Source organism: Diplotaxodon limnothrissa, linkage group LG10 (genome assembly GCF_057381915.1).
Source record: "Diplotaxodon limnothrissa isolate DT_005_m linkage group LG10, D_limnothrissa_male_GT1.1, whole genome shotgun sequence".
Lineage (NCBI taxonomy): Eukaryota > Metazoa > Chordata > Actinopteri > Cichliformes > Cichlidae > Diplotaxodon > Diplotaxodon limnothrissa.
Genome location: NC_140605.1, coordinates 25,084,135 through 25,101,342, shown reverse-complemented (window position 1 = coordinate 25,101,342; position 17,208 = coordinate 25,084,135). Strand labels below are relative to the sequence as shown.

The following is a 17,208-nucleotide window of genomic DNA, read 5'->3' as shown; positions in this document are numbered from 1 at the left end:
TGGTCTGTTATAGTAATAAGAGAGCGCAGGAGCTTCTGTCTAGCACCTCGCTGGCAGAGAGGAGTCAGGTTTCTGGATCAATCGCAGCCGTATCAGTCATCACACAGAATAAAAGAAGTAACAGTGGGTAATAAAATAAACATCGATCTCACTTATCTTTCTCTGCCTCTGAAACTTTAAAATTTAAAGCCAGCAGACCAACTCATTGGTTTGATTTATAATAATTACTGTAATTATTGTGTTGCATTCTTCGTTTAGGAGAAATACCCCTTTTCGGGGTTTTTGTGAATCATCTTTTTGGGCTCGTCGTAATTCATAGCTTCAGGAACTTCATTCACTCCAACAGAAGCTATTAAGAGCGAGCAAGACACACCAGACACCAGCACAGAGCAGCGATAATGGATTACTGATGTTATTATGGTTCAATAAGGCCTCTAAACAACATCCTCTGATCCACTGCCAGAACCACAGCGCTGCTTTGAGCGTGTGTATGTGTGCATGTACAATATGCATTTACAGAAAGGGGTTTTATCCTCATGCTGTCACTATATCATCGCAAATGGGAAACCAGAAAAAAAAACAAAACAGAAAACAAACAAAAAGAAACAGAATCCCTGTCTCATATTTGTAAGCAGCCACCAACTAATCAAGTTAGAGTATACATCCATGTCTGTCACGGCTTGACCTTTGACCTTTTAGATAAATAGTGTCAGCATTTTATCAAGTTTCCCTGTGAGAACAGGCGTCGGCAAGCTTTTATCACATAAAAGAGCCACTTTTGAGCAGATTTTGACAAGAACACTAAAATACCAAAATAAAAATCCTAACAGACCAGCTGCGGATAAAGCATACCGACGAGCCTCGTCACAGCGTTGGCAGCGAAAGCAAAGAAAGCTGTCCACACATTTTTAAACTCTCTATTTACCTCTTCAAACCTCTTAGGATTTATTGGAGTTCAAAGTCAGCTGAATTCAGGACGAGCTATTTAAGTGAATACATCTGTGTTAGCTGCTGCTATTGAGGTTCAGAGAACTTAAAAGGCATCAAGTGACAGATGTGGGCTATGATGCAAATAATAAGTGTGAAAATATAAATATCAAAACCTTTTTTTGTTTTTGGTTTGTAAACTAAAGAGCTTTACAATTTCAGATTGTAGAGAATTACTTACGATGCTAATTACAAATGATCAATATCGACCTCTGTTTACGTCTTTGTTTATCTGTCAGTGCCACACAAAGTCACTGGAGATGGGCCAAAGAGGCGCGTGCATGTTCGAGACCCCTGTTACAGACACTTTTATGCTACCATGTGATTTGATTTGTGGCCACAAACGCGTTGACATGATCATCATTCAAACCAGTAAGGCTCAAATCCAAGTGGATGTTTGTGCCCTCGTAAAAGGAATCCCTGTTGTATCATATACATAACAATGGGAAAGACGTGAGGTCACAGTGACTCTGACCTTTGAGGACCAAAATGTAATGAGTTCATCTTTGAGTTCGGGTGAACATTTGCACAAAATCTGAAGATGTACCCTGAAGGTGTTGCTGAGATGATGTGTTCGCACAAACGGCGCGCACGGAAAGACAGATGGATGGACAGACGACGTGAAAACATTACTCCTCCGGCAACGGCCATCGCAGATGCATTAACATTACACTGCGTGCGTCTCACAGGAAAACCATGGATGATTTTTTCTTATTAGCCAAGCTGCTTTACAAAGGGAAAAGTGTCACCTTTAAATCCTGACCCAATGATCAATCAGCAAATCAATAAACCTTGTTCTCCACAGCAGCAGACACAGAACTTAAGCTAACGTGTCTGTTTCATCTGAAGCCAAGTAGAAAAGCCAGTAGTACTTCTAAAGCAACTCCTTTATGTCACAAATGACGACTGATTTGATTGGACTATCGGGGCATAATAAGCAGGGATTTTTATTATTATTTTGTGGGGTAATGTGTGGAAATTTCCAACTTGTGCCACCGACAGCCCTCATCGCACAAAACAAATCACAAGTTTCCACTTTCGAGGGACATGTGCCAATGATGTGACTTCCATCTGAGGGGGAATCTGAAACTTACACTATTACATTAAACCCATCTCTGCCTAGCAAGGCAATGTTGTTCCCGGCATGCATCTGTTAATTCCTCTGTCTGTTTATTCCTATCTGCCACCCACAGTGTCAGCAGACAGCGCAGTGTGCATGTGTGTGGCAGCCTCTAAATATGACGACGAAACCCCCCCCCCCCCCCACAGGACTGCCGGTTTCTAAACAGGTGCCTGAACCCAAAGTGACTCATATAAACAGCCATGCACGCTCAAGCACACTGAACACATACATGACAGAGACATGAACACAAAACGCCCAACACAGACAGACACACAGGCAGAAAAGTTTCATGTCTTGTATTTCATCCTACCTGGTTGTTGACATAATCCTGAGCGGTTGCATGAAAAGGGAAGAGAAACAAGAAATAGTCACAACAGCAAATTATGCAAACTACGTCTTGTCAAAGTGAAATTAGCACAACATAAGACATCATTGTATTCTTAATGAACAAAGGCAAGCGCACCACTGTGCAACACATGTCAAAGAACAACAATCCCTTGTGTCAGTTGAGTCTTTGCTGTCCAATATTGCTCCAATTCCATGCACTCCTAAAGTAATTCTCTATATTTCTCATTTGTTTTAGTCCTGCTTCTCTGGAGCAGCGCTGCGCTAGCACATCTGAGCAGATAGCCTTTACATAATAAAGGGCAGTCACAGAAAAGAATGTGGTGGGATTCGGCGACGCTGAAGGCTAGAAATGTAATTTTAAAAAGTGGAACAATCACCATGAGACCACAGAGGCAGGTAGGGTCGACAGAGGACGCTTTAAATTCTGCATTAAGCCCCGTCGCAATGCTCCGGGGAGCTTTGCACGAGCTGGGAAAAGTGTGCATATGACCTGAGTGTGGAAGTTCGTTTGTGTGTGCGCGCCTCTGTGACTGTGTGTGGCAAAGCGTGGCTTCTAGTGATTAGTTAAAACTGTAACTGACACACTTCTGGCCACAGTGATGCTATCGCAGAGAGGGAAGTTCCTACACGCTCAGCTTTAATACTTTTCCTACACAACTTTGGTTCAACAGACCTTCAGAGAAACGTTGTTTTTCCTAACAAAATTCAGCTTTTATGCACGTTAGACAGCAATGCCTCCGGCATTTGTTTTCTCTGTGGCATTGACAAATAAGTTAAATACCAGAACAATGCATGCAAACTGCGAAACAGTGTTTCCCCATACGCTTTACCATCCCCCTCTAGCTTTATGGTGCTTTTGTCATCTTATTCTTTAATTCATTAAACCAAAACTTTATTGAGAATGAACTGCTCTCTGCACACTGTGCACATCACAAGGATACTTTAAAACCGAAGCTAATGATTATAGTTGGGGTGTCAGCAAGCTTCAGAGAACCAAATGTGTGAAGATCTTTAAAGGACCCTGAAAAAACAGTAGTTGTTTAAACATATAAAACCCAACCAGCCTAAGTGTAAGCGATCTACTGGAAAGAGGCAAAGAGTACGTTTTGATTGCCTTCCCACTTACACAGAAGCAACATGTCAATACTGTAAATGCTGAGGGTGGTTAGCATTAGCCTTTGCTGTTAGTAAAGCTTTTATTCTTACCGTGTTGTAGCTGGCGGGGTCTTGGCCGTCTGTGATCAGTTCCCGCTCTCCCCTGGGGTTGACCCTTCTGAAGCGCCGTCTGGACCGCCGTTGGGAACCCTCTCTCTGCAAGAAGCTGTCGTCCCCCTCGCTGCCGTTATCCACCTGCAATATACAGGGAACACTCTGCTCAGAGCAGAAACTTTGACGGGATTTGCCCCCACAACCTTCGGGTGTCTGGGGGTAGCTGGAAGATCGATCCTCAGCGTATGTGACCTGAGAGCACGGCTCAGAACAGCTACGTTTCAACAGTTCAGACTTCTGGATCTTAGGGAGTGTGTTCAGATTGTTATATTCCACATTCTGGCTGTCAGATTCGGATCTCTGCTTCTTATAACCCAAACTTTGGGTCTTAGATTCTGTGACGCTCTCCAAATCTGAGTTGTTATCCTTGAATGCGTTCCCTTTCTCCCCCCGTGGCTCTGCTTCAGGTCCTAGGGCTTCTGGGATCTGGTCCTGCTCTTCTGCTGGCTCCTGGTTGAACATCCAGTTCTTCCAGAGCGCAGAGAGCCGGTGCCAGCGGAGCACACTCATCTGGACTCAAGAAGGGGACCAGAACAACACATAAAAGCAGGAAATACCACAAGGGGGAGAAGGGAAGAACAAGAAGAAGAAAAACAGCGGGGAAACCCTTTTATACAAAAGATGAATAGAAGTGCAGCGTCCAAAATTTAAGACAAGGTCCAAAATCCTGGGGGATCCCACGACATTTCATCCTCTGGGTCACTCCTCCAGAATAAGAGAGAAAACAAGGCAAGTAAATCTCAAACTTGGCGAGAGTAGTCCTCCTCGAGACAGAGTTCATCTGCTCGACATGTTGCATACTGACAGGCTTGCTCACATGGTCGCTCGCTCGCTCTCTGACTCTGTATGACACGCGCACAAAGCACACACTGAGCCACCAGTTTCCTCCAGGAAACCGTAAATACACAAATATCCTCATCAGGCAGGAAGAAAAAAAAAAAAGAAAAACAGCAGAGCACACAGATTCCGGCCATACAATTCATTCCCTTTTTGTGCGAGTCTGTTGTAGGAGGAATTTGTTTTCTTTCTTCGTTGCATAATGCTAAGTGAAGTCAACAATCTTATTATCCCAGCAATGAACGGACTTTTTCAATAAATAAATGATGTAACCCAGCTCCTCTGCCTTCATTTTCTTTCCCAAGGCTCTTGGATTTGTTTTCAACTTAGCTTTTTAAACTTTTTTTTTTAAATTATCTTGTATTTCAGTATCAGTGTGCTAGTTTCTCTGAGTCTCACACTCTCTGGTTATATAACAATGTCTAAGTCATGGCAGTTCATGAATCAGAGAAAATTATAGTGTTTTCGATTTTTTTCCTTGTCAAAATTTGTGTTCATGTGTGGTCCTGCCACGCTAATATTAGCCTGAAGTCAGGAAAGATCACTTCCCGCACCTAAAGATTTAAGATTTAAGTTTTAGCACCCCCTAAAGTGGGCAGCCAGAAGCAAAAGAGACTCAACAGTAGCTTTGTTTACTATGTTTTCATGCACTCAAGCATAAAAAACATTTGTCAGAGCATGCTGGCAAATACAGTAACATCAATCCATTGCCTTTACTGTGCATGGATAGAGTGCTCAGACCAACAGTCCCCAAACAAAGTCCTAATTCCTGGCTTTAGGTTTTGTTGTGACTTTGTCATCCTGCTACCACCATTTTTTTCCCCACTTTATCCTGACTAAATATTATGACACTTTTAAACATGTGTAATGTTTCTTTATCAATAAAAATGGTAAAAGTGTGAGGTGACGTTTTAACGTGTTTAAGTGTGACCTTCTTTCCATCCATCATTTTGCCAAAGACTTTTTTACAGCCTCGTACAGTATATATGAAAAAAAGATCAAACTGTTTGGGAAGATCCTATAGGAAATGTTTTCTTCAGCCTTTCATCTCGCAATAATGTGTTTACTATCAGAGATTTCACCATAGCGTATGTACACCACAAATGGCGTCTTTGTATGTGACCACTGTGTGTGTCTTTTTCCCTCTTCAGGTCAGTCATGTGTCAGTCACTGTTCTTAATACAGACCCATGATCAGCCGCAAAGAAAGGTGGGGATGACTACAGCTTCTGTGCTGAGAAAAGTAGAAGAGAGTTAAAGAACAGCCTTAAGCGACTGCCGTTTGTGCCTTCATGTAGTCGCATAGAATAAAATCTATGAAGGTAAAACAATAAGAAAAAACAACTAATATAGAAAGAAAGTGAAGCTTGACCCAAAGATTTTCTGTCAGTAGAAAAGAGACTCAACAGCTGCTCTGGGTTGTAACACACAGAAGAAAAACCTTGTCTCAGGGAGTTCTGCTCTAATATACCGAGTAAAAACTGGGTTGTGGGTAGTTTAGCTGTCATGGTCTCTAAAACAACTGCGTGAAGGATAGTTCAGCAATAAAATACCAAATAACGGTTGTAAAAGGAGCCTGGATTGGTATCAATGTGCCCCTTCTCACGGTGAAAAATGTCATCTCGCCTCATTTTAACGAGGCTCATGAGACAGACAGCCTGAAGGTTACACACAAAAAATTCTGGAGGGGAAGGTTACACTTTCACATTCATCCTGTGAGCCTGTAATACACATGGCTCTCTGTCTCCTCGACTGATTATAACCCATTCTGTCCCATGACCACCAGTTATGTTTCTGACCGACACTCACTTCTATATTAAGTTTCCCGCTTCCTCTAAACATTTTAATATGCCTGTGTGACTAACTTCACGTCGACTCATCTCCCGGTTTACATTCCACTCCGTCTATCTGATCATTTGCCTGGCAGCATGCATCATCGGCTATTTTTTTTCTCCACTTTTTCATTCCTTACTCTCTTTTTCCCGCTGCGTGCTTCTTTTTAATTTCATCTATTCCCCCAACCAGACACGAACACACACACAAACAACCCCACCCTGTCAGTCTTTGAATGTCAGTCCCTGTCATCCTGTGACCAGAGTCATGACGAAAGCTACAGATAATATTCCCTCTACTATTCCCATGGTCCTAATTAGCCGATTGGCTGCAATGCAGTGTGACTGGACCGCAGTCCCTCTGCCCTTTGTGTATTTACCCATGTGTGCATAAAAGTGTGTGTTTCGATTAGCATTTCTTGGTATTTTCAATACAAAAAAGTGGTTATTCAATAATTCTTTAGTTTTAACTTACTGGGGTCCTTTTGAACAATGCTTTCCAGATAGTATTTATCAACCACTCTAAGATGGTCTTGTTTTTTTATTGCTCTTTGAATTGGCATACAGACATACGTTATTTCTTGGGCCACCAATAAATTAAACCTATAGAAGCTCTTTAGCGTTGGAAACCCATGTCACGAAGCTCACAGCACACAGTTTCTTGTGCTGATGTTAATGTCAGAGGAAGGTTGGAACTCTACAGTTATCAAGTGAAATGACCCCACTCTGTGACTTCATGTGGTCTGACACTTCATGGCTGAGTTCCTGTGGTTCCTAAAAGCTTCCACTTACAGTTTATCATGGAATATCTAGGAGAGAAGGAATCTGGCATGCTATTAAAGTACCAAGCTGGAATTCAGCGAGCTCATCGATTCACAAATGTTTGTAAAGGCAGACTGCGTGGCTATGCGCTTGACTAAACAAACCTAAATTCAAAGGTTAAGAAGTAAGGCCAGATTCTTTTGTCTATATAGCACACCATAGTTTCCATATTATCATTCAGCCTTGCTTCAGAGTTTCTTTTCCAAGGCAGTGCTGTTTGTAACTTAAAAACAGTCATATACAAAGAAGCAAGAAAACTTGTGTCCTTTCTAAGGTTCTGATAAGCTGGTTCATTTGGTCTCTTTCTAACCCTCACCCACCTCTCTTCACTCACTGTGTGTGACACACACAGTGAACTGTTTAATTCAGTGATTTGATTCAAAGGCCAGTTTAATTCAAACCAATTTTATTCCCTCAGCCACACACTCTTCTTTTCACAATTAAATTGAATTTAAATGTATCTCTCGTGCCCCGGGCAAATGAGTGGACTAAATTCACAGGCTCTTCTTCCCAATGCCGCACTTCATATTCACAAACTATCACACAATCATACCTGGAAGACTGTCAGTATCGCTGCTCTCTGTTACCATAGCAATCGCCTCTGAATGGGCCCATGGGTGTAGTTCAAGATTAGGCGCCTTGCTGAAAGAGCACCTTACTATTGTCATGTTTTTTTTCCACTGCAGAACATTTCCAGGAAAGTTCTGATGTCCCTGAGACTATTGGGGCAGGGTTTCCAAAAGCCACAAAGAACATGTGAGTGCTGAAAGCTTTTTTTTGTCATATGATAACACCCTTCCCACCAATCTTAAAAGAGCCGAGGAGATAAGGAGAGCCACTGGGTGAAGCCGAGAAAGGGCAACAATGGGGGGAAGAAGAAAAAAAACACAGTGGCCCAAGTTGCTACTTTGTTACTCTTGCATAATTGTCCTGTTCTTTATCTCTGCAAAACACAACAGGTACTTTAACTTCTATATTGTAGTTGCTGAAGGGCTAGTTAGCTAAACTACAGGCTGGCTAAAGCTTTGTTTTGCACCATTATTTAATTTACAACATCCACCAGTTTTTACATGTTCCTTCTTTAGAAACACCACACACAATCAAAGCATAGATGTGCGTTAGCATTAGCTTAACTGGCTTGATAATCATTTGCTACTTACTTAAATCAACTGATTTCTAGTCTGAAATAATCCAGTGTGTTCTCTGCACATCCACCACTGTATGGTTTGGATCAAACACCAAAAAGGACAAGAACAGACTAAAATGGACAGACTGCAAAAGAACAAGAGTGCTCAATTGCCCTCTATTCAGTAACTGTAAATCAGGAAATAGACAGGTATCATAACTGCTGACCCATCGCACCCTGGAGACAACCTGTTCCAACTCTGCTACAGAGCACTGTGCACCAAAACAACCAGATTATCTGGGGGTTATCTGGGGTTAAATTTATTTAGTTTATTTCTTTATTTCCTATTCAATAGCATCAGTGGAACTGGTGTTACCTGTCCTCTTTTTGTATAAAACTTTGCAGCTTATCTCATCCCATCGTATCCTTCTAGTCCCTCAGACAAAGCTCAGGCAAAAGAGGAAAATGAGAGCAGGAAGAACTATTAGGTAGGAAGAGGACAGAAATTTGTACGCGACCTTGTGGAGGCAAACAAAAACAACATTCTTATATACTAAATGTTATGGCAAACTTGACCTGAATGAAGTCTTTGTGATATTGAAAGACACTAAATTAAAACCACAGACAGGTGAAGTAAACAGCATGGATCCTGGTGTTACCATGCGATAGAGTGCTGGGTAAACCAAAATTAACTGGACAAACTTACATCGTTTTAAATATAAGAAATCTTTTTAACACAGCCTCGGATACTTGAGTATCTCTTTGTCTTGACAACCTCTTGGGTTGCTTTTGCAGGATGCTTGTCTCAGTATCGATTTGCACTGTTAAGCGCTGTCCAATCCGTTTTGAAGCCGAGTCTGAACAGAGAGCGTATAACCTTCTAGATGTAATATCAATTAAAAATATGGTCCTTTATAATACTGAAGATGTAGATAATGCTTATGCTATAAGAAAATGCAGAGAACAGAGAAGAAAGAACAGAAATGGGCAAAAAGAAGATGAAAAGGGTGATCAGGACAATGACAATGGAGGGAGGGGGAAAAGGTACTGCAGACATCAAATAAAGATAGAAAAATAGAAATATTATCAAAGCCCAGAGATGGGAGAGTGCATGGGAGGATAAAAGGGCAGACAGACCGAGTCTAAAACAGAGAGGGAGAACAAGAGACGGTGTCTCTACTCACCACAATCATTTCTGATGGCTCCAAAGTGATGCATTCACAGCCTCGTCTACCTCCCAGCTGCTTGCCAAAACTGTGGAGAAAGGGCAGCGACACACAAAAAGTGAGTGTTAAAACAGAAATAAACACACTGCAGAGATGACACGAATATCATGAGAGACAGTAGAAACAGACGCAGTCGATCATATCTGCCCGACCACAGACACAGTACCGGGAATACAGGCCGATGAATTTACAACAGCAATTTTGTGCTAGACCCGGTTTGTGGTTAAGCTTTGCTCTGACCTTAGATCAATCTAATACAACTTTTATACACAAATAAAATTGCACACGTCACAGAAACAAGCAGGCAGAAGAATGTGCAGTGACAATGTGTGCACCTCACACATACTTCAAACCAGATAAACTCAAGTGTGCCAGAAATAGCTGTGGCCAACATGAGATGTAAAAGGAAATAGTGTGAGAGATCGAATGTCAAATTATAGCTTAAGGCAGTGACCAGTTTTACAGTTTTCACATGTTTAAAGAAAAAGCAAATTTTCTTTGTTGCAAAAGATGATTTTTAAATATATATATATATATATATATATATATATATATATATATATATATATAATAATTTCACCATTTTATTGATATCTGATTAATCCCTTCCCAATCCATGTGTGAATATTCTTTATACATAATTTTGAAGCATTTTTCTCAGTTAGTATCAGCTCTGGACATTAAATAAAAACAACTTCCAATGCAGTTTTGAAGGGCAGTCACAGCTTTGTGTAATTTTATGTGTAATGACAGTTTCTCAGTAGACGCTAGCTGGCAACCCCACTGATGGGGCGCCTTTGGTGACACTCTTTTGCATCTCACTTCACTGCGTGTGGTAGAAGAGCTAAAATTAGTTATAATGACAGCATAATAATAGAAAACATTAAGCGCAAGCTTTGAAAAACAGATTTCCAGTTTGATCCATCCATTTTATCTGGGTTTGGTCTGTGGGTGCAGCAGAGAGACATAATCTCTCAAGCATGTCCCGTATCTGCCCTGAGGTTTCTCCCCAGGTGGACATCACATCCACCGCTTATACAACCACACCTCGTGTTTATAGGTGGGTGTAGGAACGTACATTGACCAGTAAATCTTCAGCGTCACAACAGATGCGGCACCAACCAGTCTGTCTGTCAATCTCCTACTCCGTTCTCCCCCAACTCTTTAATAAGACCCTGAGATACTCAAAGTCCTTGACTTGAGGAAGTAACAGCTTCCCAATCTGGCGTGCCACTAGGTCTTTCAACTGCAGTTAGAAGGAAAATGTAAAAGCTAGTCTCACTACTCTGTGAGATGGGTTTTAGCAGTTCAGTTGTGTCAGTGGTTTGTGGCAAAAGTTCAACCGCTGATAGAAAAGAGAAAGTCGCTAAATAAGCATTTGTGTTATACATTTAAAGGTACAGAGAGACTAAAAAGAAATAAATAAGACTCTGTTTACGCTTCTTAGAAAAGTACCAGCACATCGTGCATTGATGGTATTTTTTCTGTTATATCAGGCCAAATTTGTCCCAGGCCACATTGCAGAGTGGTTACACCGATCAAATTACTTCGGATCTTGGTGGTTGTTTACACTTGTACTGAGTGATCTGACCACACAGGACAAGTGTAAACACAGTGTATGTTAATGAAAAAGCATACAGACTGCTTACATCTCTTATAATGGACGCAGAACTTTTGTGCTTCTCTGTCAATTAGGAAAAAAAAAAAGAGCTAAATGCAGAAGATCAATCTGGATCAGGCCAACCACACCGTTATAAGTAAACAGCTTTTGCACAGTGTGAGTCTCTCTGCAGTCAGCTGGGTCATTTTGTCCACTGACAAGCAGGAGTGGAGCAGCTGATGCTGTGGCGAGACCACGTGGGTGAGTTTGGCCTTTTCTTCTCCATGGAGATGACTAAGGATGTGTTTGGTACAATGAAACCTTTGTTACAAATAAACTCTACTTGACTTTGATGTTATAACATTGTAACATGTCAGCCGCCATTTACATTCTACGTGCAGCTGATGCATCTTCTTGCTGACGTCTAGACTGAATTGATGATTAAATGGATTCATCATTATGATCACATGGATGCTGAAAGCTTCCTGTTGGCACATATGCTCTGTAAGTGTGTGAGTAGTGTGTGAGCTTAATCCTGAGAACACGCTGCACTGAAAACACGTCTTCATGCTAAAAGTGGTGCCTCAGCATTGTTTGAGGATCGGGGGGAAGAGGCTGGTTTTAATCATGGAAGCGTGCTGAGCTGGGAGAGAACAAACTTTCACTCTTCTCCGATTTCATTCTCACACTGTCACACGGTGGCGCCCATCTGGTTTGCAGCTTTTTGCTTTCCTCGCTCATATCCTTCTTGTTTCCTTAATACATCTCTCTTTGTGCTTCACCTCCACCCCCTTTCCCTTCTGATCATCTTCACCCTTCCAATGACTCCGTGTTTTCTTTTTTCCTGCATCCATATTATACCACTTGTAAATAATTCCCTTTAACTTCATATTGCTCTTCCTGTTTTTATTCATTTGCTTCCTTTCCAAAGGCAAATCCATCTTTTCCGTCTCTCTCTTTTCTATATATTTTTTTGCTTTTGCCGTTTTCCTCCCTTCTCTCCTCATCTCATTCTGTATTCCCTTTCATCATTTCCTTCACTCCTTTTACTGCCGGTCTTTGCTTCCTCTAAGTCAAAAAAAAAGAAAAAAGAAAACTTTCATCTAGTCACATCTTAAATAACAGCTTCTTACTGACACAAACAACACTCTGAATTTAGGCCTCACATAAAAGTCTGTCTTTGTAATGCGTTCTAATGATAGAAACTTTTTTTAAAATCACGCTTTTCTTCTAATAAACAGATTTTTCCAGGATATATTAGTGGAAGCCAAACCTTTAGTGCCTAACACTGAGGGAGGAAACAAACCTACAGCCACAAAAGATGAAGGAAGCCGCCACTTCCATGGAAACCTCTCTCTTAGCAGCTGAAAAAGGCCAAAATAGTGGTGTGTGGATTTATTTGGCACGTACCTGTCGCATACACTCAGGCCACTTTTTTCTTTTGGTAGCACAATTAAAGCACAAAAGCATTACATTAGGTTTTCTATAGAAAACTAAATTATTCACTAAGCCTAGAAAATATGAGGCACTTCTTGTTTTCATAAAGTGCTCTGTTCAGGTGAGTCTGGGGACAGTAAAACCCATTATCAGTTCTATTGATTTTCTCATTTTAATACCATTTATATAGTGCTGACAGTTGGAGAAGGGCTTTAAAGTTCAAAGCATGCCTTGAAAAGGTGCACATTGCATCTTTGTTTACTGGATTTGGATCAATTAATAATAGAAAACTTTCTTGTTCATCTCTCGTGATTTTGAGCCGTTTCGTGCCTCCCCACAGGTAAGAGGCACAAATCTGCTGCAGAAAGCATTTCTACAGCTGCAGAGGGTTTGCCCTCGTCCATCAATGCCACGCAACACATGGGCCTGACCACTGGGTCCAGTTTACATTCCCCAAATTGTTTCACACCACAGACTGTTCTTTTTTTCACATCTGCAAGTCTGTATTGTTTCTTTAGATGTTCTGATCTGATTTTATTAGAAAAACAAAAACCGACAACGCACAAGGGAATAAGCAAACAAACACAAATGATCAAAATCACTGTCTATCCATAGAGTGGCTCCCAGCAGAGTATAAACTCAATTGTTCCCAATGAGGAATGCAGTCAGCTGGGCAGGGAGTTTGTTCAGAGCCCTTAGCCTGGAGGTCAGTCTGACTCTGACAGGATCTCTCCGCACTCCACTGAGGCGAGACGCCTGGTCCCTGTCAGCGCTACACAAAGCCTGCCAAGCCTGTCTCCTCACTGTGTGTGGGCGGGTGCGCGCAGGGCAGAGAGACAGGTTGTCCAGAGAAATACAGGAGAGCTGCAGTTTGATGCTAAAGGAGAAAAGATTTCAGCCCTTCACATCCACAGCATTATACTGTATGTGCTTTATGTGTTTGTGTTCGCTTGCTCAATATTTTTTCTTCGGTTTTGACCTTACTGCATTTCCACAAAGAGCACAAGAGCCAAACAAACTTGAGTCAACTGTAAGCGAGTTACCGAGGTTATGTGTGGGCGCACATATTTGTACCCACCAAATGATGCTGCTGCCCTGACTGAACTGAAATGTGATAACGCTCTGTTGTTATTTGGTGTGAATCTGTGCCTCACACAGGAAATTAGACAGCCTTCTAAAACCACACTATGGCCAAACATTAGCCTTCAGTCTTACAAGGTAAAAGCCCAAAACATGCTGACAAACACTGCTGCGCCAAACATTTATCCACACAATGCTAGTGTGTGTGGGGCTGCGGTAGTTAAGGTCTCGCTGCACTCTAATTCTTGGGTAGTTACTCTTATGTCTGTATGAATAGAAGCTGATGGTTTGCATTGAAGACGCTGAACTGTGGTGAAACCTGAACAAGTGCAAACCAAAGGAGAAAGGGAGAAGATTCGCCTCCAAAATAAAAACTGTCTTACCTCTGCAACCAATACATTTCAAAGGGTGCAACTTTTACTTTGAAAGCGAATAGTTTGAGTCTGCTTTAAGTCTCACTTTTCATTGTTCTCCTCAGCAAGCAGTTGGTGAGTGTTTGCAAACAAGTTGGCATCTAAAATAAACTATGGGAGATCATGGCAACCTGCTAGCAACCAAAGCAAATTTAGACTGAGGTCTAAACTAAACAACTAGTTTTTAACAAGTGAAAATTTCTTGGCTATTATGGCTTAAGTAATGCAGCGGTTATAAGAAAACGTGTACAGCACTGTCCAAGTAGAGGAAGTGCAAGATGATTCCAAATTCCCAAATATAACCTTTTAGATGCATTAAAAACGACATTTTTATGCATTTATTTCATTTTTATGAAATTTATGTAAATTTCTTGTAACAATAATAATCTCTATATTAACAAAAATAGAATTGTGGTGTAGCCTATTGATTTTAGAGGTGTGAACAGATGGATCTCATTCAGATCTCCATAAAATATATCAGACTGACATTGACTCATGATGTCATGACAGGAAATTAGCTTTCAGATGCATTCCTGCAATTACGGAGCAGAAGCATCAATAATGTATGCTGCATTAATGTATGATGTATGCTGTTCTAAAGATAATACTACACACAGCACAAACCCTTATCTGCCTCAATTTATCACAACAGGCTTCAATGCTCCATCCATCCATTCATCCATTTATCCACAGGCACCAAATGCTTATGCACTTTGTTAAAGAAATCACCATTAGTACAACCAACCTGTATGGTATTTTAAAGGCTGGAAATGTATTATGTCTGCGAGGCACTGGTTTTTCACAAAAGCTTTAAACAATAAATTCCTCTCGCGTTAGTAAGTGGGGAGTACTTCTACAATAAATCGACTTTAATCCCCATCATCTCTTTCACCTTTTTGGAAGGGAAATCTCGTCCCTTCGAACTACTGAGGCTGTGCCTTTGCTGGATTTCAGCAGGTGATGATTTCTCTCCCCTCCTTTTCCAGCAAAAACAAGTTGTCGGCAGAGCTGAGAACAGGTTCAGTGACAGCTGCAGTGCCCTGGGCAATAAACCATGACAGCTGGTATAGGAACTGACCACACACACACACACACACACACACCTTGAGGTGTCTATTGTCTGAAGCGTGGAAAAACCGACAACATTCTCAATAGTGCAAAAACAATATTAACTAAATAGCAAATAGCTCTCTTTTAGTTTTACTGAACACTTCAAGTATATTTACAGCGCTCTAACCTACCATGCACACACTCACATGTTCATGGATGCATCAGGAGAAGGTTGGTTCAGCATCTTGTCAAAGGACACTGACACACAGACTCGAGGAGAACAGGACTGAACCAGTGACCTCCCGATTGGTCAACGATGCGCTCTACCTTTTGAGCCCACGTTAAAGTTGCGGTTTGAGATGATGAGACGATTAACTACATGCTGCACTTGCGCAGTCTGCAATGACTGATTGGCATGTTGTGTACCATCATTTCCTCCATGCTGGCGTCGGCCAGTCACGTAGTCTACATCACAAGCTTTGAGAAGATTCAACACAGAATGATAAATCAAGCTCAAGTTGTTGTGTAATGCAGAGAATTCTGACAAGATTCAAATCTGTGTTTGATGACAATGTAGGATGTGCCAGGCTTGACCTGCTGCATTTTTTCACGCGGTATTATTGCCTCCGAAGAATGCCAAAAATGATCCGCTCCCTCCAAAGTATGCAGGTATTCAAAAAATGATTGCAGGACAAAAGCAACAAGTCTTTCCATGTTACGTGTATTCTCACTAGTGGAAATGTTCTTGCTTAGACAAAAGTTGGTGCCTGGGTACGGCATATACGGAGGGTAGGAAGGGCAGGACATGACGCACATTCGCTCACTGTGAACTACCTGTGCTATTCAGTCACTGGGCTCTGAGATTAAACAGACCCATAGCTGGCAGAGGCCCGCTGATTATCCAATTCGACTGATTAATACTTTTGCAGTCTCACATACAACTTTGCCAGGTGTGAAAATGAATCCAGAAAAGTTTCCACAAACTTCCAAACCGACAAGCTATGTTATTCTGAACAACCTCCAAGTGCGCAATTTGATAAAGTCTGAAAGAAATGCGTTAATTAAACCCCAACAGAGGTCCGTGCCCATTTGGCACCCAAGTTTCCATGGTAATAATGACAAGCAGTAAAGACACAGTTCACCATACTTAGACATCTACTTCTCAGTCTCCCCGACTGGTTTTCTTCTCATTTTTAGTGCTTGGTTGGCCAACACTGACAGCTCTGACTCATAATCAAAGAAGACTGAGGAGCTGGCCAGCAGCGAGACCACCAGCACACCAAAAGACAGACTCCAAGTACTCCAAGTAATGATCCAGTGGGTCATTCAGAAACATCACAACACATTCATGTGGAAATCAGCAATCAGTTAAACGGGTGACCTCAAATGTATCCATATCAGATTTTAAAAATTACAATTAAATAAGCACCATTAACAGCTACTGCTCAACTCCAATGCAGCGATTGACTTTTTTTTCCTCCACATCTTAGGGAACGACAAAACTAACATTCATTCATCCCTCTGCTGCGTGTGATGTTGTTGTACTTTTCACTTCCTCCTAGGACAGCAATGTTCCAGAAAACATAGAGAAGTGAGCAGTTTTCTTTGAACTCAAGGAGAAGAAGTACAAGAAAAATAGGAAATTTTGTAATAATCTCACCAATAATTTTGAATATTTTACTTGGATGTTTCACTTTTGAATGGGGACAATCTTTGCTCCGTATCTTTAGTTTTATATATGACGAGTTTAGTAACAAACTGAATTTTCTGCTTTTTTCAAAGGTATAAAAAAAAAAAAAAAAAAAGGCACTACATATTCTATTTTAGTCAACATACTTGTTTAAAGGTGTTGGCAATGTGAGAATAGAGGACTGCCTGTCTTTAAAAAAGCCATTGTAGATATGTATGAAAACACACAGGACTCAGTAGCGTGTTTTTTAGAGCAGTGCTAAGCCACAGTGCCCTAGGGAGAGCCTGGTTGTCCAGCTGGTTAAACTATGGCAGGCAGGCAGGAAATGAAGCGTGCTGGGCTGAAGAATGCGTAAAGAAATAGCGAGGG

The 17,208-nt window shown here is 41.3% G+C and overlaps 1 protein-coding gene across 1 annotated transcript in view; it reads right to left on the bottom strand.

Moving 5' to 3' along the window:
- The window catches only part of rapgef6 (Rap guanine nucleotide exchange factor (GEF) 6), a 136,965-nt gene that overhangs the window by 76,247 nt on the left and 43,510 nt on the right, over positions 1-17,208 (bottom strand). The window contains exons 5-7 of the mRNA XM_085364654.1: positions 9,528-9,597; positions 3,665-3,808; positions 2,421-2,438 (exon numbers count right to left, since the gene is read on the bottom strand). Coding sequence (XP_085220780.1) covers positions 2,421-2,438; positions 3,665-3,808; positions 9,528-9,597 — 232 coding nt within the window. The remainder of the gene's footprint in view (positions 1-2,420; positions 2,439-3,664; positions 3,809-9,527; positions 9,598-17,208) is intronic.